The sequence below is a fragment of the Rhea pennata genome, chromosome 1 (genome assembly GCF_028389875.1).
Source record: "Rhea pennata isolate bPtePen1 chromosome 1, bPtePen1.pri, whole genome shotgun sequence".
NCBI lineage: Eukaryota > Metazoa > Chordata > Aves > Rheiformes > Rheidae > Rhea > Rhea pennata.
In genome coordinates this window covers 16,368,388-16,391,562 of record NC_084663.1, presented here as the reverse complement: position 1 = coordinate 16,391,562, position 23,175 = coordinate 16,368,388, and the positions used below count along the sequence as shown (strand labels likewise).

Here is a 23,175-nt window from a genome sequence, read left to right as displayed (position 1 = left end):
GATTTGAAAATTCATCTTCTCTCTCTCTCTCACTCACCCCGGTAAATATAGCATTTTTCATAAGCAATGTCACTTCATCCATCCTTGGGAGAGATTATCCTGCTTAGGGCAAGCAAAGAATTCAACTCTTCAGGATACAATAATGTTGCAGATAGTGGTGCACACTTTCACTTCCTGAAATTTCAGATGTTTAACTTATCTACTTCTGCGGCAGGGCTGAGAGCATACAGAGAGTGTAACTTAGGTCCACTGAGTCACCTGTCAGATGACTCCCTCTTCTTTATATTTGCTTATGTAGAAATTTCCCCAGAACTTACTCAAAGCTGGGTGCCAAAAGTTGCATGGTTAATGTCTCACCACCAGTCTTTCCAGAAAGATATGGCCTTCAGAGGAGGAGAGACAGAAAAGGACATCCTGCTTAACAATAGTGTTGACTCCTTCCTTCAACTCTGCCTCCTCTGTCTGGAGGCTTCCTGAGCCTGGGACCTGCAAAACAGTAAGAATAGGAGCAAACAGAACAAATAGGAACAGTAGGAAACAGAGACTAAAAAGAGAGAAGCAAAGTGACATAACCTTCCTTCACTTCTCTCAGAATTACTGTAAGATAAAAATGGAAGTGAAGTTAGCTCAAAGCTCTTCAGAAATGTAAGCAAAGTTATATTTTTTTTGTTATGGTTCTGCCCACTCCTGGGGTTAGACAGAGAGTAAGAAGAGAGCAAGCGGCTAGGGAAAACTGAGCGAACTGTGGACTTGCCCTTCGGCTCCTGCCAGAAGGCTGGCAGTAAGGTGAGGGTTGTGACTTCTGCTTCTGAGAGGCATTTCCATAAGCAAAATAAGCACCGTGACTGTTTTGTCCTAGCAAGTAGTATACTGCCTTGGATAGCTTTGCTACTTTACCGGTGTCTAGAGCTGATCTGAGAAGAAAGAACTGTATCATTAGAGTTAAAAAGATCAGGTACTATATTTAATTTTAGGGGCAGGACTGTAACTGTTCTATATTAGCAGCAGTTGGCAAGCTATTCTGAAGAAAGTATAATACTTTCTTAACAAAGGAAATGTGGTTCCACTGAAGAATGGCTATTTAAAAAGTTGCCAAAATGGGAAATCTTCAAGTTTTTTTCTTCCTATCTCATACTTCCGTTCCTGACATGCTGAGGAGGTCTCTTTGTTCTGCATTTACTTTGCTTTAGTTGCTTCATGGAGAAGTAACTAAACTTCAAAAAACTCCTTCTCATGGCCCTTTAAAAATGAATACTAATTTCTTGCAGTTCTGTGAGCATCCGACAGTGCTCCGAGCCCCAGTCCGTTGTTTGAAAGCTTTCCAATGTTGACAGTCAGGGCACAACATTTAAACATTAGAAATCGAGAGTCCTATGCATCTCCAATCTTCTTTCACTGTTTGCTCTGCCATCAATGAAGAGAAAACCGATTCTTTAATTCATGGTAACTTAAAAGTTCTTTTTAGTTTTATCTGAAGAAAATAATTAGAGGAAGGGAATATTTCTTATACTGAAAAATAATCGACTGAACCCAACAGGTTGCCTTTTCAGGATTCTACAAACTACTTCTACTCCTACTACAGATTCAATAAACCAAATGTAAAGAAAAGTGCAGTCTTTTCCTTTAAATCCAGATAATGCTGTGGAAGATCAAGAATAAAACTGATAAAGAAAATACCAAGCTTCTAGAATCATATGTTAGAGAAACAAAAGCAAAAGGGATTTGCTTATGTCATGCCTGAAACTACCTTTTACATAGTATTAACAAGGTAAATGTTTATACTGGGTGGAGAAGCAAACAAAATAGGAAGGACTATTTCGATTAATAAATTAGTTCAGTGACCTTTCAGTCTTTCACACGTCATATACAAAATTCATATTAGCTAGAGGCTCAAACTTTTAAAATACAGAGTATATGAAAATTTCAATCTACTATTGCTGCAAGAAACAATTGTGTATATTGTCAGAAATATCTGGGGTATTACAAAGATCAAATATTCTGTCTATAGGTTTGTTCAGTTTAATTGGTAGCACTAATTACTACTAATTGTACTAAATTGATTGCACTAACGCTAGTCCGACAGCGGTACCCTGAAAATGTTAGGCTAGAGATAACTCCTTAAAGAAATGCCTTGATGTAGAATTTTGATGGTTATTTTGTAAGCAGGGATGATATTTGCTGAGGCGATGCTGACGGGTGATGGAAAGGGGAGCGGGGGCGCAGCGGCATCTCGCTGCCCGCGCCGGAGAGCTCCTCAGGCAGCTCCAGCAGCAGCAGCAGTGCAGAAAGCTCACTGCTCCCGCCGGCCCGAGGCCGGGCCGCTGGGCCTGCCCCCCGCCTCGAAGCCGTGCCGGTATAACGGCTACGCGGCGACGCCGCGGCAGGGCCTGAAGGCGAAACGTCGCCGGGCGCGTGGCGCGCACGCTGCCCCGGGGGACGGGGATGGGGACAGGAGGGGAGGCGGCTCCCTGCCTAAGTGGCACTGGTGTCTGGTGGGAGGCAGTGGGGAACGGCAGCGGCGGAGGCAGGACAGCAGCACCCCGCGCCCCTTCCCCCGCGTGAGCCTGCCCGGGGCTCCCTGCGTCCCCCGGGCAGCGGGGAGCAGCCGCCCGCGCCCGGCCAGGGAGCCGGCGGGGCCCTGCACCGCCATCACCGCCCCGCTCCACCCGCCGCCGCGCGGGGCAGACCTCGGCACCGCCGACATGAACTGGGTCGGGGGCAGCCGGTGAGTGAAGCTGCCGGGGGGCCACTGGGGAGCAAGCGAGTGAGCAACGGAGCTGTGCAGGACAGCATGGTGTCCCCCTCGGGACGGGCATGGCCACGGCGTGTGCGACACCCCGTGTCCCCCTCATGGGACGGGCATGGCTGCAGCGTGTGCGACGCCCCATATGCCCTCGTGAGACGGGCATGGCCGTGGCGTGTGTGACGCCCCATGTCCCCCTATGGGACGGGCATGGCCGTGGCTTGTGTGATGCCCTGTGTCCCCTCATGGGAAGGGCATGGCCACGGCGTGTGCGACGCCCCATGTCCCCCTATGGGACAGGCATGGCCGCAGCGTGTGCGACACCCCATGTCCCCCTCGGGACGGGCATGGCCGCGGCGTTTGTGACGCCCCGTGTCCACCTCGGGACAGGCATGGCCGCGACGTGTGCAATGCCTCATGTCCCCCTCATGGGACGGGCATGGCCGCGGCGTGTGCGATGCCTCATGTCCCCCTCGGGACGGGCATGGCCGCAGCGTTTGTGACGCCCCGTGTCCACCTCGGGACAGGCATGGCCGCGACGTGTGCAATGCCTCATGTCCCCCTCATGGGACGGGCATGGCCACGGTGTGTGCGATGCCTCATGTCCCCCTCGGGACAGGCTCTCTGAAGGGATGCAGATGCCCGGCCATACCATGTGGTGTGGGTTATGAACGCTCTTTTTTATGCTGTTTTACCAAAACAGAACTTAATCATGGTAGCTGCTAGTGAGGAATTTAAACTGTTCATACTTCTTCCCTAGGCCATGGATCTTGACATACAAAATTACTAAGATTTAAGAATTGCAAGATTAATTAGAGGTAGATTTCCAAATAATACGTATTGAACAAAATTAGAAGCCCTGTCATTCAACACATCACATTACACAAAGCACAGAAAATAGTTGAAAGACGCGTGCTGTGACCAGCTGGTTACAGTTTTGGTGCAACATGCTGATTTCTTTCTGCTGGCCCCCCCGGTTCCTCTTCTTCATTAGCTCCAAATACAGAGCCATTTCAGTTAATTAGTGAAAGCAACCAAAGTAACTTTTTTCCTCACCTTAAAAAGATCTCTTTAGGGAACACACTATGAAAAGACACAACAGAATTTTATTTATGTAATTGAGAAACTGCTTATTATCTCACCCCATCAGGAATTAATCATATTCATAAAAAAAAAAATGTTTATCAGCATTTACTTCCAGATCCTTGGCATATTTTCCATAAGTTAATAAAGAATCATCCTAACAAGTAGGAAGATTTAGCTCTTGAGGAGCATGATTTGAAATTACTATTTTATTTATTGAGTATTAGTATTGTAGCAGCATCTAGAGGCCCTTTCTGAAATGATGATCCTCAGATGCCTGACTCTGCAAAAAGCCAGTAGAAAACAATCCCTGTCTGAGAGCTATAGATCTTAACAGACACAACACTATAAAGGAAGTGGGAAAAGAAGTATAGTGCTGCATTCCTCCTGTTTGCAAATAAGATACTATAAGAAATAGTGAGCATTTATTTTCCTCAAAGGCAGTGAGGGATATAGGGGCAGCGATGAAAACGATACCCACGTGATCCCTTTATCTGATATATTAGCTACAGAAAAACACATCCACCAGTCCTCTTTGAATAATGAAGACATTTGTGTGACTGCAATTACTATCTGAGGGGGGGAAAATGTATAGTTACTGAAGTTTGCTGAAATAGTAAAATAATCACCAACATTAAAATAAAAAGCATAACATTCAGCTGCTTTTCTTTAGGGCTGTACCATCTGCTTATGTATTAGGAACTTAAAACCCCCAGGATTTTGTCAGGCATTCGAAAGTAGCTTTGCTAAACACTATTTTATAATCATCCTAACTGTGAACGCAGAATCGAACTAAAATAACCCCATATCATCTGGAAGTCCTTCTAGAAAAAAGGAGGTTTCTGATAGCTGCCCACATGAGGTAGTGGGGAGGAGGGCAAGAGCTTCTGTGTGAAGTAAACTTTGTCCTAAATGCCTGTCTCTCCTACTCTTCTGTCTGTCAGAAAAAGGAGTACATAGGAGCATTGCATGCACTTGGCAGACAGATTGTCAGGACTCCCCTGGTAAATCTGGGATTTGTGTTTTTAGGTGTCAGAAAAAGTACCCATTACCGGGGCTTCTACACGTTTCAAGTACAAATTTTATGTACATAAGTTCAGAAAGTGTGTTCTAATTTTAGACACACTATGAAAATTAAAAAAATGTAGTTCCAAGGGGTTATTCCATATTTTTAATTCTCAAAAACATTTTCTGATCCCACCTCCCTAAAGATCATAGTCATGTTCACCTTGTTCACAGCAGTGATACAGATTTCTAGTCCAAGAATCAGTTTCCCCATCAAAAATGGATGTTTTGTGCTCTGTGTCCTGTAAATAACTAATTTAAAAGTATCTTTAACAATGGAGATTCATAGGTTAAGCTGTAACTGTCTTGTATACAGCACAAACAACAACTTGATAAAATTTGTAGTGTTTTACTACAAATAAACAATCTAATTTTCTTTGCTTCTTTACAGAATGTTCAAAGTGTTCATAGAATTGGTAAGGTTGGAAGGGACCTCTGGAGATCATCTAGTCCAACCCTCAAACGAGTAGTCCATACAGGGGTTGGACCCACGACCTTGGCATTATTAGCACAATGCTCTAACCAACTAAGCTAAGAACTTGCACGGGTTCAATCCCTGTACGGGCCACTTGTTTGAGGGTTGGACTAGATGATCTCCAGAGGTCCCTTCCAACCTTGCCAATTCTATGATTCTATGAAAGGAGAAAGTTGTGCTTTGTTTCTTCTGCTAATACATTTTTGTAATTATGTTACAGCATGACAAACAAAGAAAATCAGCAGAAATAAATACGTTGATGAACATTTCTTATACAGTTTTAAGAATTTAAGAATTGATAATTTGTTGCATAGGAAGTTAATTGCCTAAAAGTTTTTACTTCTAAATGTGCAATGTATTTGATAGCTCTGAGATATCCTCATATCCTCAGCTGAGGAAATGAGGATCGACTGAAATGACATCAACAGATTTACACTGACTTACCTACCTGAAGCCTTGATTCATTGTAACATCATGATATGTAACAAGTCAGGACCAAAGCTCAATAGCACTGGTAAGAAATTCAGACCATTCCCCAAGATTATGCTTTTAAAATTAAAACGGTAATCGTTTGCATCTTTCAGGAGCAGAATTATGCTGAAGCAGGAAAGGCGAAAGCAAAAGGTAAACAGATCTAGCCATCATGGATATTATATTGTTACATAAAAGCTTTAGTTGATTCACTATGGAAAATCTTTCCAAGCGGTTGGCACAAGGTTCAAACACTGTAGTATAAGGCTTTAATGTGTTTGCCTGCCTGTGTGTAATGTTTAGGACAGAAGTCTTTTTCTAGGTTTACCACGTGGAACTCCAGCAAGAAGAGGAGGGAGTAGGAGAGGACATGAATGAATGCATGAATGTGGGCGATTTAAGTTTTACTGAATTATCTTTTGTTACTATATTTTGCCAATATGTGGTGATACACAAAGGATATCCTGAAGCCTCACAGTGACAAACATATGGTCAGCCAGCATAATACATATATGCAGCTCTTTTTTGAGGGCTACATAAAGGAATGTTAGGTTCATTTGAATACTTAATTTTGGCATTCAATCAAGTAGACCAACTTATTTGTATGAAACAATCAAAACTTATCTGAAAGTGAACTAATAGAAGCAAATTTATCCCTGGCATAGAAGAAGGCATTTCAAATAGGAGAGAAACCAGTAAGGGAAGATGGTTATAACTAGTAGGGGAAGTCCTTGGCATCTGGGAAAAAATAAGACAATGTGAGTGTAGCCATAAAGGCTGCTACCACCCAGTGCCCAGGGCAGATGCACTGGCATCTACAGAGGGAAAAACAAGCTGACAGCACAGAGCCAGTCTCTGAAATGAAAGTTATCTACCTAAGAGAATGAGAGAGCAATAAGCGGTTTGTTGTCCCTGTCAGTTTCCCAGTCCTTCAGGCACACGTGAGTTACCAAAATATCTTGTTTTCTCAGAGATTCATCGAGTTAACCCACATTATTTATATTACAACTATGTAATTTGTCAGTGGAGGAGAGAAAACAGGAAAAGATCCAAGACAGGATTGTGTTTAGTAATTTAGAGGTGATGAGAAGAAAGTACCTGGGACATTGAAAGAACATAGATACCTTTTAGAGGGTGTGGATTTCAAAGCAATATGGATTTTGAAGTGTTAATTTGTACATAGGTTGAATTTTACTTACGGCAGATTAACTATGTATTCATCTTAACTAAGAGTATGTTTTTCCCCAGCTATTAATGTCCAAGAGTGCTAACGACTGTAATCTGATAGTTTATACTGGAAAATAGTTGGGTGTATCAGCTATACATAAGCTGCAAGATTAATGCCTTGTCATGAGAGGAATTAAATCTCAGAAAAAAAGCTTGTGTGTTTTTTGGGTTTTTTTGTTGTTGTTGTTGTTGTTGTTGTTTTGGCATAGCCTTTAATTTTCCATGTCCTCTTGTAACCACAAGATGAAGAAGTCACATTGGTTTGATTCGTTCATATGCTAGCCTCCTGCAAAATGAAAATTTTTCTTCCTTCATGGTTACTAGTGGTATTTTAGGATTATACAGAATTATTTGCTTGATATATTCAAAGTGTCTGTCATAAGGCCTTTCCAAAGTCTCAGTAATAGAGACTTTTTTTTTTTTTTTTTTTTTTTTTTTTTTTTTTTGGTCACAAGACTTTTCTCCATCAAAGAAGACAAGTTTGGAGAACAATTAACTCTTTGTGTCATTATAGATGGCCATGTGTATGTAATCTTGCTGTTTCACTTTTTTTGCTGATTTTGAGGCTTATAAGCTGCCTCAAAAGCTCAAGTTTAAATTTTTAAAGACTTTTTCCTTGAAGGATTTTGGCATGTCTTTTATTTTAAAGAAACATTTTTAATCTACTTCTGCAAATTTTTGGTATCAAGAGAAAAGTGATTTATTTCAAAGATGAATGAATAATATCTGTGCTGTCTTTTTCAAGGTAATCAAGACAAACAAAATAATAATAGGGTATGTGAATTTGGAGAGATTTAACCATGTGCTTTCATTATTAGGAATTGTTTGCTAATTCTTACATACTCATTTTAAAAGTATCCATATTCTGCTCAAGGGCTGTTTGGCTTCTATCAAAAAACTTACTCTCTCTTTTGAAAATAAAAGGAATTCTTTGAAAAGAAGAAACTTAAATCAAAGATGAAGCTTCTGGAAGTATCATCATCTCCTAAAAGTTCTGCAGTGAGTTTAGATCTCCTCAATCTATATGTTGTTAATCAGATATCAACCAAAAAGGACGATGCTGGTGAGTTTAGTGTACAAATGGTCTGACTTCACAAGTTACAGAATCAGTTATTCTTAAAAATTACTGATATTATTTCATTGTATTATATTATATTGTATTATAAATTATTACTCAAATAATCTTACTTATCTTTATTTAAAAATAGTAAGTAAAGGTGAAAATAATGACTGCAAAAAATTCAGAACATAAAAAGAACCAAATAACATTGACTACTGCCTATTTCATTTTTAAAGCCTGGCTCACTTATGCACATTCCTTATTTCATTTTACCCTATATCCATTTCTTTTTCCCTTTATTTTCAAATATTCCATTCTACTTCTTGTCTCATATCTTTTTTGGCATTTGGAGTGGTCTATCAGTTCTCATACCCAGAATATTTTTCTTGAAATAGTTAATTATACTCTATTAAAAAAACTCTAGGCAGCCTGAGTCCTAACTCTTATCCTTTGTGACACAGTCATAAGACAGACTGTGACAAACTTGCTGTCCTATGCTCAGAAAGAATAGAAGGTGAATGTGCCATGCAACAGAGCCTTATCTGTGCACAGACATGATTTTATCCTATAATGCCACTTAAAATAGGGCTCTTACGTTGCTAGTAACAAAGAAAGCGAAAAAATGTGGCTCTAAATGGATTACAAAAGCTTTTGCATTCTTATGAAAATTTAGGAAGCTCAAACCTTTCTCCAAATCCAATGCTGACATTCCAAATGTTTTCATTATAGAGAGCGTGAGGAAACCAATCCACATTGATATGACTGGAGGCATAAAAATACCTGTTAGAAGACACAACATAGAACTTCCCATGTCACCGCCACGTGTACAATATACATCAAATTTAGATGACATCCAGAACAGGTACGTGTATAAAATAGATAGCATATGTATATTTGATAGATACAAATAGATAGATAGATAGATATAATGAAGTTCTGAAAAGTAGGTTTCATGATGTTCTTTCATGTGATTTCTAAAAAGTTGAAAGGAGTTACTACTGAAGTACTGTGGCAAATAAAACTAATAAGGACTTAATTCATGTTTGATTATTAACTCTGGAGGGAACTGAATAACTGGAAAAAGGGGTACGGACTAACGCTATAGCACAGGAATATGGGCAGAATGACTCATTTGAAGTCGATTACCTGCCTTGGGTTGCACACAGGATGAAGTGGGTATGCAAACTGTGTTTTTTTGCATGTGCTTATGTGTGTCTTGCCTTGAAAGGACTGAGAAACATAATTTGGATAGTGAATAAACAAAAATAGACTATTCTAAGATAAAAAGTTTCACAACCATTCCTGATATTCCAGTGATATTCTTACCAAAGAGGCTAAACAAAAACAATTTAAATAAAAAACTACACATTAAACTCAGAGACTTTTAAAATTTGTATTTCTTTAGTCACGTCAGGTCCTACATGTGCTAACTTGCTCTCACAGAGTAGGCTATTCAAACAGCGTTTGCCCTTTTCACAGTTTTCCCACCCAAATTTAGATACCCTTAAGTGACTGATTCCTAGACTGACTACCCAGAACCTCTCAAGAGCAAGGCCTTTTTAAAAAATGCCTGAAAAAAATACTGCCAAGCTATTTGAAATTAATATTCTATTTAGATTTTTTTATTTTATAAAAGTCTTATATCTTAAATTTCATAGACTTTTTAAATTCATTTTCCAAGGTTACAAAAACAAGTATTGGACAGCAGAAGACAACATCTTTCAGAGAAAGTGAAATACCAGCATAATGTAAGTTTATTGCTCTCACTGATTTCAAGCTAAAAATACATAACAATGTCTGTATTTTAAAGTGATTTTTCACAGAATGATTAAATCTCATGTGTATTGAAACACATGAAGTTTTCCTATTTAAGACTATATTCAGATGTTATTTTCTGGTCGTGTTTTGCACTTGTTACTGATATTTCTTACTTATTTCTTGAAAGGCTTGCCTTGTTTTAGGCATTTTCCAAAATACTTAAGAGTATCTGTGCTCTAAGCTGGTCACAGTGGGCAGAGATTATGGGAAAGAGACTGAGGCCAACAGTAGGCAAACTGAAAACAATATGCATAACAGTTTGATGAAATGTGAGTGGCATAGACAGAAAATGAGTCTCTGAGAGGGACTTAATATGGACAAGACTTAATGGATACCACTGGGAAGTTCATACATGAATTGCGGTAACAGCAAAAAGCATTCTGTAAAAGGAATTTTTCTGTAGGTGGAATTTAGGCTTTATGACACATTCCACAATTGTATTAGAAAAATACCCAAGTTAGTAAATCCGTTAGAAAGGCATTCAGTTTAAATTATTCAGACTTTCTTTATACAGCTCTATTGCTTCTGCCACCTGTATGAGAGAGGATCCTCAGGAGATGATGCTTGCAAAAGAAATTAAATCAGCATTGTTCTGTATGTTCCTGACCCAATCATGTTGTCGAATGATGTTTGCTAGAGTAAGGAAGGTAGATGTTTCTTGTATTAGAAGATCCTTTCATTCCAGTGAGGAAGAATTACTTTGTACTGAAAAGTTTGACTAGCTAATATGTTTTAGCCAAGATCACCATGAGCTGCCACTACTTTTCTGGATATTGCATTCAGTCAGTTTTCCTTTATTACTCTTTTCCCCCCATTGGTTGAAGGTATAGAGACAATGTTTCAGATTTAGCATGGCCAGAAAAACTGTATCAAGATGACAACTAAGTTTGTCTCCAACCTCCGCTTGCATGAACGGATTTAAATGATATTGCTGTCTTAACGTGGATCAAAAGATATAAAGTCTAAGGCCAGTATATGCCAAAGAACTATATTTAAATTTTAACGAGGTTAAGTGTATCAGCTTCAAATAATTATACCTACTTTATTAAGCAGAAAGATCTGACTAGAAAATTAAAAATCTTCAGCTTTCTGGAAACTTGTAGGTTGGTAGCACAAAGATTTTGTACAATTTATGTACAAGGCACTGCAACTGTAGTTTGTGCTCCTTTGACAGGATTTGCTGGATTGCTGGCACTGCTTTTATGTAGCTGCGGATGCAATGACATTTCCTTTATTTTGCCTCCTTATTTTTCCTGAGCTCTGACCTGCCTGAGGTAGCAATGTTGTCCTCAAAACATGCCAGAGTTTTCTCCACACTATAGTAAAATATTTTTCATTTTGCTACTTAAGAACCAGTTCAGCAAATCATTTGCCTGCATGCCTAAAACTAAAAATATTTTTATACCCTTCTCTCCTCAGGGTAGCATTTGTATTCATGCTTAGACAAAAGTAGTTACTTATGTGTCTCCCTGAAATGGGCCATTGCTACCACACATTTTTAGTGAAAAAATCATATCAGTTTTTTTTTTTTTTTTTTTTTTTTTTTTTTTTTTTTTGGTCTGGTATATTTGCAAAGAGATCTAAACGACACAGAAAGGTCTGACTGAACTTTATACTTGCATCAGAATAGTTTTGGATAAATATCACTTTGCTGTATTTTATGTAGTTTTCACAAGTTACAGAATTAACCTATGCTGACTCTAGTATGGAACATGAAGATAACTCTGCAACAGCCTTTAGTGCCTGTCCATCATCCTCTTCAGTTTTTTGGTCTTCTAACTGTACACAATCTTCAAAAGAAAATTTCAACACAAATTTAATGTGGAACCCTTGGGAACAGTCCTATGAAGAGAAGCAGGAAAAACAGGTTTGATAATATTTTTTCATTTCAGCAGAATTAGTTTAAAATAACTTCTATTTATTTGGGCTGTAGAACTAATATAATGGTGAAGATGATTATAAATGGTCAACATCTCTTGTAGGCTGGTGGCAATGAAATACAGATATTTCTTCTTTTGTTGTATGAAATAGGTTTACCCTGAACCTTTGTTCACAAGCTCTCAGTGTCATTGATATTTGCGGGAAGATGGTTTGTCACATATTGCTGACTTTCTTCTGTTTCTGGCTTGTAAATTCAGATAAAGAAAGCTGATATATGTTATAGCTGATATATATTGCAGTTCTAAATACAGCTTTCTTGCATATACAATTAATTGGGTGTTGTATGCTTTGACTGGATTTGCTGGATTACTGGCACTGCTTCTGTGTATCTGTGGATGCAATGACATTTCCTTTATTTTGCCTCCCTATTTTTCCTGTGCTCTGACCTGCTTGAGGTAGCAAGCAGGTCATCACTGTGACCTAATTTATAATCGTGCAATGTCTAATTTAAGAAATTAATGAAAGTTATTTGTTCTAAGGCATATTTTCTTCTTTTCTTTTTGTTAATTTCAGGGTTCTTAAAAGAATCAGCATTAGAAAAATAGCAAATATAAAAGGATTCTCCTGGTAGACTTTCTTTAGAAAATATATTATTTGCATGTAAATAATTAAAAAAAATCTATAGGTATTACTAGTACTATTTTAAGATCTTGAGAGAAGTGAGGCAAGAGTACTTCAGAGCTTCAGGAGAGCAGATGTTGGCCTGTTCAGGGAATTTGTAGGCAGGAACACACAGGAACCTGACCTGAAGGAAAAAGGAGCCCAAGAAAGATGGTTGTTCTTCAAGCACAATGTTTTCAGAACACAAGAACAACCCACTTCAATGTAAAGGAAAATGAGCAGGCACAGGAGACACATGCCTAGCTGCATGGGGAACTCCTCACTGGGCACAAATGCAAGATGAAAGTATGGAAGCAGGGACAGGCAAGCCAGGAGGAAAAGAGAAGCATCACCAGGGCTTGCAGGGGCTGTATTAGCATGGCCAGAGCTGGAACTGGCAAGGGGTGGGAAAAGCAGCAAGAAAAACTTCTATAGCATGTCATCATCAGCAAAAGGAAAATCCTGGCCTACTACTGAATCAGGTGGGTGACCTCCTGACAATGGACATGAAAAAATCTGAGGTACTTAAGGCCTTCTTTGCTTCAGGCTTTTCTGGTAAGTTCAGCTCTCGCATGTCTTTGAGGTCTGTAGAGAGCTTGGGAGAGAGAGGTATGACACACAGTAGTGAAGGATCAAGTTAGAGAAGCCTTAGTAAACCAGCAACACACAAGCCTACAGGACTGGACAGGGTGTGTCTGTATGTGCTGAGGGAGTTGACTTATGTCACTGTAGGACAAATGTCTATCATCTTTGAAATGTTGTTGGGTTGAGGAGAGCTTCCTGATGACGTGAAAAATGTAAATGTTATGCCCAACTGCAAATAAGGCAAGCCTGACCTAGGGAACTATAAGCTGGTCAGCCTAGCTCAGTCCTTGGGGAGCTGTGGAACCTGACTTCCTGGAGGCCATTTCTAGACACATGAAGGACAGGAAGGTCATTGGAAACAGCCAGCATGGAAGGCCAAATCAAACTTGACCAATCACATTGCCTTTTTCAATTAAGTTACTATAGATAAGGGAAAGTAACATTTATTATTTACCTTGAATTTGACATTGTTTCCCATGGGATTATAGTGGTCAAAGTGAGAAGATATCAGCTAGACTGGTAGACAATAAGATAATTGAAAGACTGACTGTACCATCATGCTCAGAGTAATAGTCAGTGGTTTGAAGGCTAACTAATGAGTGGTCAGCAATAGCATTCATTGGGGATTAATGCCAAGGCCAATACATCTTTGTCAGTGAGATGGGCAGTGGGACAGAACGTACCCTTGGCATTTTTGCAGGTTCTTGTATGACACAAAACTGGCAGAGCAATCGTTACAGTGAAGAGAAGGGCTGCTACTCATAGGGATCTCAACAAGCTGAAGACCAGCAGGAACCTCATAAACAGAGACATGCAAAGTCCAGCATATAGGACAAAATAACTTCAAGTATCAGTGCAGTGGGGGACTGCCTGAGCAGGCAGCAGCTTTGCAGGAAAGGACATGGGGGTGCTGGTGGACAAAAAGTTGTACACCAGTCAGCAGAGCGCTCTTGAAGCAATGAAGGCGAGCTGCATTCTGGGCTGCTCTAGAAAGAGTGTATTCAGCCCTCATAGACAAGTAATTGCTGCCCTCTGATCAGCCTGTTTGAGACCAATCTGAAATATCGTGTCCAGTTTTGAGACCTCAAATACAAAAGAGATATCAACAAATTGGAGCAGAACCAGCAGAGCACCACAAAAATTGCTAGGGGACTTGAGCACATGGTGAATATGGAGAGGCTGAGGGAGGAGGTTTGAAAAGCCTGGGAAAGAGCATGCTAAGGGAAGGGGGAACTAACTACTACCTTCCACAATCTAACAGGGTTGTAGACAGGACAAAGCCAGACATCCCAGAGGTGTACACTGAAGGGGCTAGAGGTAAAAGCCAAAAGTTTCAACAACAGCAATTCTGTTTCTATAGAAAAAAAGATACTGCCACAAAAGTGATTATGTACCAGGAGAGGTCATCCAAAGAGACGGTGGAATCTCAATCCTTGGAAATCTTCAAACTCAGGTGGGCAAGGCCCAGACCTGGTGTAACTTGGCAGCTAGCTCTGCTTTGAGCAGGACATTGTATCAGAGATCTCCCTTCCACACAAAATTATTCTATGATCTTTAGTGCAACTTCAGCAAGTTTGTCAAGTTCATTTTTATTGTAGAAATATGTGATGCTAAGTAAGTATTTTGCATACTGATGGTGATATGCAAGCGTGCAAAAGTTTGAGGTTCACTGAGCACAGCTGAGCTATAGGCAGATTTTAGCCTTTACTATACAGAAGAAGCAAAAATATTTTAAAACTGTCTTGTTTGCAAATGATATTTTAGTGGTTAAAACACTAAGTATTGCATATATGCACAGTTTGACAGCTTGAACCATTTTCTCAGGCAGGAAATATTTCTGATCAAGGCCCTTGGATTTCAAAACCCCCAAGCCAGTGCATTTTCAGGAAGTCTGATACAGTGCCTCAGGAACTGTTTAAGCCATTGAATAGGTAGGCAGTGATTTCACATTAGTGAGAGAAAAAAGTTCCATTTAAATAAGAAAAATACTAAGATCACTTGAAACTTAGCATTTTTTCACTATTGTTAAGTGCTTTTCAAATGGAAATAGAGACTAAATGGAAGGACTGAACATATCAAACTATATAAATTTCCTGAAAGGTAGCAAAATGCGATTTTAGATAGGCACTTGGAATCAAGATCCATTTTTTGCAGTGTCAGGAGCAAGATGGTGTTATTGAATTCACTCACCGAGAAAAGTTTGATTTACTGAGAAGCCAAGGGGAGCTGCCCCTGCTCTCACTAGTTCTGCTCACTATTGCAAATGCTTTTCTGATGACCTTGATGCTGCAACGACTGAATGTGGGGTTTTTTTTTGTTTTTTTGTGGGTTTTTTTTTGCCTACATTGTTTAAATTTGGGGTTCCAGGAACAAAGCATTTACTTCTCTTCTTTATATAAATGATTCTACCACAGCTTTTAAAAAATTTGGATCAATAACACTTTTATGAGAACATATGCTTTTATTTTTAAAAGGAGAAACTGAAATCTAGAATTATTTTCTTTTTGTATGTGCTAATTAAAAATAGTTTTAATCAATGGGGAGGGTTACAGCCAAACACATTTATAGTGAACATTTCATTTTTTTTCCAGAGGTTCTTGTCTCAGATCTTGGAATCGTACAGAGCTAATTTTCCTCCGTTGTATTTATTCTCTAAACTCGCCTTCTGGTTGAAAGTTCATATCAGTTTCTAGCTTTGGCTGGATATCACTATACAAAGTTCATGTATTATTTTGCTATTCCTGAAGTACTTGAAGCCTATTTGCCTGGGAAGTCAAGAGACTGATTATCTCATGTTGCATTGACCACATGATAACTGAATGGAAACATCAGCTTCCCATCTCAGACACTTTGAGTTTCTCTTTCTGTCTTCTTCTAATTTCTCCTAGCTTTCTCCAGCAAAATTTAAAATGAGGATAACATTCACCTTGCTGTGTATGTGGATAAACTCATGAAGAATGTCTGTACATCAAAGCCATACATAGTCTTATCTCACCTACCACTCCCCTTCCTCTCTCCATAGCCCTCCAGGCCTGCACTCTTCTGCTAGTTGGAGCTCCCTTACGTCTTCTGCTCATTCATGGCTCACCAACAACAGCTCTTCTCCTTTTCAACTGTTCTTCAGATCCATTTCTGTGGATCTTTCTTGTTTTGTTTCTACCAATTATCCCCACAAATTCTTTTACCTCCGTAGCTGTCAGTTCTCCTAGGAAGGTAGTTTCTTTCACTGTATGGGAAAATTAAAGTATGTATTTATATAATAATTTAATGTAATTGTAACATAAAGATGATTTTGTAATGAATGTATATATATATCTGAGAGCTGTGGCCCTTCAAGTTTATTAGATATTAACCAAAAATTTTAGATGTCATTTAAAAATAGCAGATATTTTTCACTCTGAATAGTGCTTAAGTTATTATTTCCTCATTTACTATTCATTTTTACTTAGCATTGCAAAATGTTCTTCCGGACTGAAGAAAGAGCCTCTGAAATGCTTCACTAAGTTAGGAAGTTTACCTTCCTAACTTAGATAACGTGTCCAAAGTTTCTCCAAAAAAGAACTCTAGCATGTTTAGTCTTCTAAAACTGTTTTATAGAGTTTTTTGTAAGTAGAGGAAACTACTTGCTCTTTAAGTTCTCTAGGCTCTTTACCTGGCTTTAAGTATTTGCTGATCAAAACATTGCAGAATTTTTCTTTAGTAAAAGGTTTCCCATACTACATTTCAAGTTTCAAGGTCCATTGCTTATAGCTCAAATTTTTTTAAAGAAAAGGCATGCTTTGAATGATCATCTCTACCAGTTCTCTGTGCCTCAGAAACTTCTGAGACCTTTTGCTCAGATTTTCTGAAATGTCAGTTTGCAGATGAAGTGTAAAAAGAAGGAGTGAAAAGTTATAATAAGATCCAAGTAAGTGAAAGGAAGATAATTTTGATAATGCTAACTTAATGATGGCATCTCTAAAACCACTGCTACCATAAATGAGGGAGAGAAGTATGGGCAAAAGAAAGTGTGTGACTGGTCCCCTCATTGTAAAATAGAAAAATTCTATGACAAATTAAAATTACTGACCTCAGATACAAATGGAAGACACTTTGCTGAAGAGAACACAAATTAAACAATATATAGATCTTACTATGGGCTTTCAGTACAGGAGTGAACTGCAGACTAACTTGTTATAAACAGAAGAAGCTGTCTTGCTCTTTGCTCTCGCTCCCTAGCGCTCTCTCTCTCTCTCTCTCTCTCTCTCTCTTTTTTTTTTCCCCCAAAGGGGACTTTTTTGGTCAGCTGAGTGGAGCAGCAGTGACATGCTGTGGCTGATTTTATAAATCACAGTTCCTTACTCAAGAGGAAGTGCTCCATGCCTTGGTATTTCAGAGATATTATAAAACAGCCTTTTTAAAGCAGCCTTCTTATAAAATGGAAATAAAATACAGTAAAGTTTTTCAGCCAAAATAACACACATTTGGGACAAAAGCTAGTGTGACATGCAGTAAAAGGGAAGTCTTTGATATTTTAAAATCAAATTGATCATCTATTGCATTAGTAATTAGTATTTTGCTTATTTATGTACTGAGCAAGCTGTTTTTCCTTTACTTTTCTCCTAATAAAGGCCAGACTATATGAATTCTGCCAGCAAAAATCCAGTGATAATGACCAATAAAGAACCAGAAAGTAACAAAAGAATAAATGAGCCATTTTTTGGTGTTGTGAAAGAAACTGCAGAACTGACGCATACCCAAGATGAGCATGATTGTTCCTTTCTGGCAATGTTTGAAGATGAGAGCCAGCCAGTCCATAATAGTCTCTCCACAAAGCATTTTAATCCTTTTGTTATTCAAAGTAGTCCTGCCAATTTTTTCATTAATCCTGATGACAGAAATCAAACGACCAACAGAAGTTTTACTTATGATACTGGAGAGGTACATCCTGCAATTAGTGCAAAAAGGGGTTCTGTAGACAGACACCTTAAAGGCATTTTCACAGCCCCAGAACAAGTTTTATTGAAAAGTAACAATGTCTCAAGAGCAGGCTATGAGGAAACCAGAGAACCTCAGAAAAGCTACCTGCAGAACTATCACAAGAGACAATACTACTTTGTACCCTGTGAAAACAAAGAAAAACCTGCAAAATTTGAAAAAAATGGTGAGTGACACTAGATTAAGGACATAAAAATTGTGTATTGTCTCCTCCTTCTAAAGACTGATGTTTTTTGTAACCAGAGATACGTCTACTCTGACCTGAAAAGTGTCATGAATCTTGGCAATGCAGTAATTTAATGTGAGAACCAATTAATAAAAAGTTGATAGAAACATTTATTTTTAACAGCTGTTGCATTTTAAAATCAAGATTTACTTTTTGGTTTTAGAGGCATTTACTTATCACCATGATCAGCAGATTAACTTAAAGGAAAATGTGCAGAACCACTCAAGAAAAAAGAGGTGAGTGTCATAAAAACTGTCAATCTATTAACTAGCAATAACTGCAGAGACTTTGCTGAATGGGAAAAATCATAGCCAAGAGAACATGAAGGCAAAATTCTAAATAATATTATCTAGTGCGAATAATAGTATGCATAAACTTATGCACAGGTAAGTCCTGTGTACCATTGTTCTTCTCTCTACGATCAGTAAAGAGAAAGACTCCCTCATGGGACTATTTTGAGACCCTGAAGTTAAGCTCTTGCTCTGATTTGCCCTTTAAAAGAACCTGTCCCCTTCCACTGACTGCAGAGGAAGTCTGCAGTAGCTGCCTTCCCTGGACTAAAGTTAGCATATGTGAGTGCCCTATACTTTACATCAAGACAGTTTTGTTAAAGTTGCTGATCCATAACTCTTTCCATTTTACAAAGTGGCACTATTTTCAATCATCTCACATTACATTATATATTTCTACAGTAAGTAGAAGTTTGTAGAAGTAGTAAAGTTTGTTAAAAGAAACAGATTTGTGGTGTTATGTCGCAGGATTCAGAAAAGAGTCTGATGATCTCAATAGTGGAAAGCATTTTGTAATTACAGAAAACAAAAATTAAGCCTGCAAATAACATTACTTTATGATTTAATACAATACCGAAGATGTGTTGCAAGATAAGCAGCAGTAATGAATTTAGTTCAGAAAGCAAATAAAAATACTGTATAAGCTATTTACTGAAGAACTGTATGTTTGCCTTTCTTAGTGACAGCTCAAATGGGAAAGAATCAGCTTGGAGACAGGACCAGCTCTTTGGCTTTGAAGAGGTAACTTTTTTAAGAGACATATTTTTTGTGTTAACTAATACCAAATGTCTGCACTATTCATTTGGAGTGGAGGAAGGATATTCACACCAGTTACAAACCAAATTTAGCTTCTCTGAGTTAATTTCTGTGGAACCTTCTCTTTCTTCACTGTTTTTACAGGGAGACCATGAAGAACAACTTCTAGTTAAGTAGTTCAAATAGCACTTACAGGTCCTTTATTTACGTGCTTTTATTCACACTGAAGTTGATGCCTAAAATATGTTATGTAAGTAAGTTACCCTTTACCCTTAAAGTCAGATTTTGCATTGTGGTCTCAACAGGCAGTGTCCAGACACTGTTTACAGGGTTCTTGACTATTATAAGGGAGCTTTACACTTGTATACATGTAAATACTTCCTCAGCTAGTTTGCCGGAAGAAGTGACCCAGTTAAACATACAGTATTGTTCATGGGTTTTGCTGTACAGTGCAGTCACTTCATTTATGTGATAGAGAAACTGAATGTTCCTCACTTAATGTGACCTGCTGATCCAGTTGAACCTTCACTATTAACATTTTTACTTATTCTTAAAAGTTTGCAACAGCACCAGAAAAAGAATATAAGTTTGGAGTGCGTCCAAATCTTCATGAGCTGGAGAAGGGTTAGTACCACCTATACTTTATTAAGTCAAAAATCAGATTTTTTTTTTCTCCACACAAAGAACTGAAACAGTTACTTTTAAAGCCAGGGTGAAGTGTTTTCATCTTTTTAGGATGTTACATTTGATGAGTGCTTGAATTTTTGATATGTGCAGTGCTGTATAAGGAAGACTAGCATTACTAGATAGCTAAGAACTATCTGTATTTGCTTTTCTTTGAAACCATAAATTCAGGTTAGCCTTTCTGATGAGTGTTATCCACATATTCGTCATTTTCTCATTGCCCCCAAGGCCATCCTCTAAACTAAAAGCTAGCTCTGAAAGTAGGGGTAACTGCTAAAAAAAATCCACTAGGGAAGTCAAAAGCATTAATCCGATCAACGTAAGTCAAGCTCACAAACACTAACACATGATAATAGTGCCAGACAAATGCCAGTCATTTTCTTTCTTTCTATAGCCTGCAGACCTCCTTTGGCTGGAAAATATCTTGGGCATTGTTTTTGTATTAATTCTTCCTTACATATTTGACAGATATCATTTTACTGGTCTAGACTTTGCTAGTCTGTATTCTCTTCCACTAGATTATGTGTGTCAGTCCCATATGTGCATGGAGTGAGGAGAGTCAGCAGGGAGATCCCACATCCTCTTTGCTCTCTTAGTAGTGTAAGGGTCAGCTGCACTGGCTGCATTTCAGAGCAGAAGATTCCCAAGGGGTTCCCCAAGGGAAAAACATGGCCACAGTCCACGTAACTTGTTGGCCAATGTGTGCAGGGAATTTGCTGTGTTGTCACTTCCCCAGCTCTACAGAACCCTTCCTTCCCATGGGTAGTGCAGGTGTGCTGCCAGTGCAGGCTATTGATCACTGGCATAGGTGAAGCCTTGAGACACCCACCTCGTGTATTCTGCTAGGATATGAGGTTCAGAGAGGAGCAGAATTGGCTATTGCCAGGGCCTAGAACAACATCACTAACACTTCATTCTCTAAATGCTGCCTTAAAACTACTTTGGAAGTGGTCACAGTGTTTAATTCTGCATGCTCTGTTTGAGAGAGTTGGATGTTTCAGGGATTTTTGGTGAATAACTTTTCTTTCAGTATGAGCTCTTTTTTTCAGACATCGAGTCATCACTGAGCAGTCAGTCTCCCAGTTACTCTCCTAGGCAGACGGACAGCTGTTTCAGCTCTAGTCCTGACATGGTGAGTTCTTCCTGGGCTTGCAAGGGTTCATTCAAATGTTATCTGTATGCCTGAGTGCATCTAAGATGGATGAAGTTGGAATCTTACTTATAGCTTTGTATAGTTTTGTACAAGGCAGTGTCATGTGCGAGGAAAACAAGAAACAATTAACTGTAACTGACTGTGGTTTAACGGGGATGTGGTCCAGTGTCTTGCTAATAGCAGCCCTTGCAGAATTACAATAAGATGCACGTCAGAAGATGCTAAGCAAGCCTCTGCTCTCTTCCATGATGTATAGGGAGGAGAATCTGACATGCTGCATATTTTTAGCCATTTTTGAAGACATAAATGCCACAACTTAAGAACATGAAGTATGGGTCCACCTTACCCACCTTCTCTTCAACAAAGCCAGGAGCACATCCTTAGGGAAAGAACTTAGTTATTGAATTATTTTAACAGTTGCATTAACACAATTCTGTTCAAACAGTCTGAAGAGGAAGACACAGCTAACAAGAAGGAATTTCTCAATGAACAATCCTTCCAGATAGGTGAGGCCAATCTAACCTCAGCCTCAGCAAGCACAGAGCCCCTCAAGACCTCTCGGATTGGAGCAGTGCCGCTCCATCTCAGCAGGAGTTTGACCATGGAAGAATCCAACCATCTTCAACATAAACACTCTATTTCACCAGCCACAGAGGAGGAAAATAAGGAACACCCTGCTCCACCTGAGAGCAGCTCATTACAACAAGCCCTGAAAAGAGAGCAGGTCGCTCACAGTACAAGGGCTGATGTTTGGTCGCAGACAGAAAGCTCTGTTACAGAAGCAAGAAAAGTGGATGTCGCTACCCAGTGTGACACCTTGCAGACATGCAGCTGCAGGAGCTCCTGCCCCTGTGCCCGCAGCGCCGAGGTGCTCCCTCCCCTCAGTACCGCAGGCACCGCTGGAGGGCACAAAATGCCAGGACATGCAGCTTTCCAGCCTGCAGGCACAGGCAGCGCAGCAGGAATAGCAGCATTTTCTTCTGAAGCTGAGTATCTCAGTCTGGCTGACAGTACGACCCTAGAGGTTCTGAACTACATCCATATAACGAAGGAGAGAGAAAAACAATGACTAATTAGAGAGGTGTATAAAGTGTACAGAAGGGATACTCTGAAGTTTTGTCCTGTTCTTAGTATGTTTCATTTAGTTGGCATTTGGGGATTTTTTTTTTTACAGTTTAGGTAAACAAAGTATTGTGGTTGTTTTCTTACAGATTATTATTAAATACAGATTTCTATCTATCTACTACTATACCTATGGGTTACTATAGATGTCTAACTGCTAATATAGGATTTTATAGTAGCTTATTGAAAATAAACCCCTGGAATTAAAATTGCTTTCTCATCATAGATCTGTAGGATTTTTGTAGTTTGAGAATGACCTTGCTTTTCTTGAAGGTAATGGAAAAAATCTATTTGACTTCAAAAGATACTTGGTATGGCCTTTACTTCAGAACTATTGTCTGATTCTTACCTTTTTAAATACAAAACCTTGCCTATACCCTACGTTTGTACTAAATGTAAAAATGAGAACCAACAGAAAATGCACATCTGTGCACATAGAATAAAATATAATTTTAAAAAGAACTGATTTATTAGTTTTTACAAAAATTCTCAAGTGTGTAAACTTCCTTCCATAGCAGATCTATTGATTCATTTTCTGACTGTTAATGCAGACTAATGTTTTCTGTGTTTCTGTATTTTGCCTGCAAATTAAAAACACGAAATGCTTTCTTCTTCAATTCAGTATTTATGTAAAGCTAAAACATCTCAGCAAATAAAAGTTTCTGATCATACTGTTTCTAGGTTATTTTCTTTCCCTTTAAAACAGTTCCTAGGAAAGGTAGCAGGGAGACTCACTCTGTTACTGACATCTTTTGCTTATATATCCACATATATTTATTTGAACATCCATAGCTATATGTACTTGTATCCATGGCCAGTGCTGCCACTTGGTGTCTCCCTGCTCTGCCCTCCTCACCAGCAATGTTCAAGGCTGCTGTGGCAGGGCCGCCTGCGGGACA

The 23,175-nt window shown here is 39.0% G+C and overlaps 1 protein-coding gene across 1 annotated transcript; it reads left to right on the top strand.

Moving 5' to 3' along the window:
• Positions 1-3,160: 3,160 nt before the first annotated feature.
• Positions 3,161-22,227, top strand: REDIC1 (regulator of DNA class I crossover intermediates 1). Its single transcript, XM_062582470.1, has 14 exons — positions 3,161-3,328; positions 4,856-4,955; positions 5,941-5,990; positions 7,989-8,127; positions 8,854-8,986; positions 9,806-9,872; positions 11,609-11,809; positions 14,893-14,999; positions 17,679-18,211; positions 18,435-18,507; positions 19,242-19,302; positions 19,875-19,941; positions 21,051-21,133; positions 21,600-22,227. Exons 1-14 carry the CDS (start codon positions 3,161-3,163, stop codon positions 22,221-22,223), a joined length of 2,406 nt encoding a protein of 801 aa, XP_062438454.1. The 3' UTR covers positions 22,224-22,227.
• Positions 22,228-23,175: the final 948 nt, after the last annotated feature.

Bases quoted from the DNA above. Each gene is read 5' to 3' on its own strand.
- REDIC1 (XM_062582470.1), top strand. From the start codon at position 3,161: ATGTCCCCCTCATGGGACGGGCATGGCCGCGGCGTGTGCGATGCCTCA. The intron at 11,810-14,892 runs GTTTGATAATAT...CCATTTTCTCAG, and splicing joins AAGAGAAGCAGGAAAAACAG to GCAGGAAATATTTCTGATCA. The intron at 19,942-21,050 runs GTTAGTACCACC...TCTTTTTTTCAG, and splicing joins TCTTCATGAGCTGGAGAAGG to ACATCGAGTCATCACTGAGC.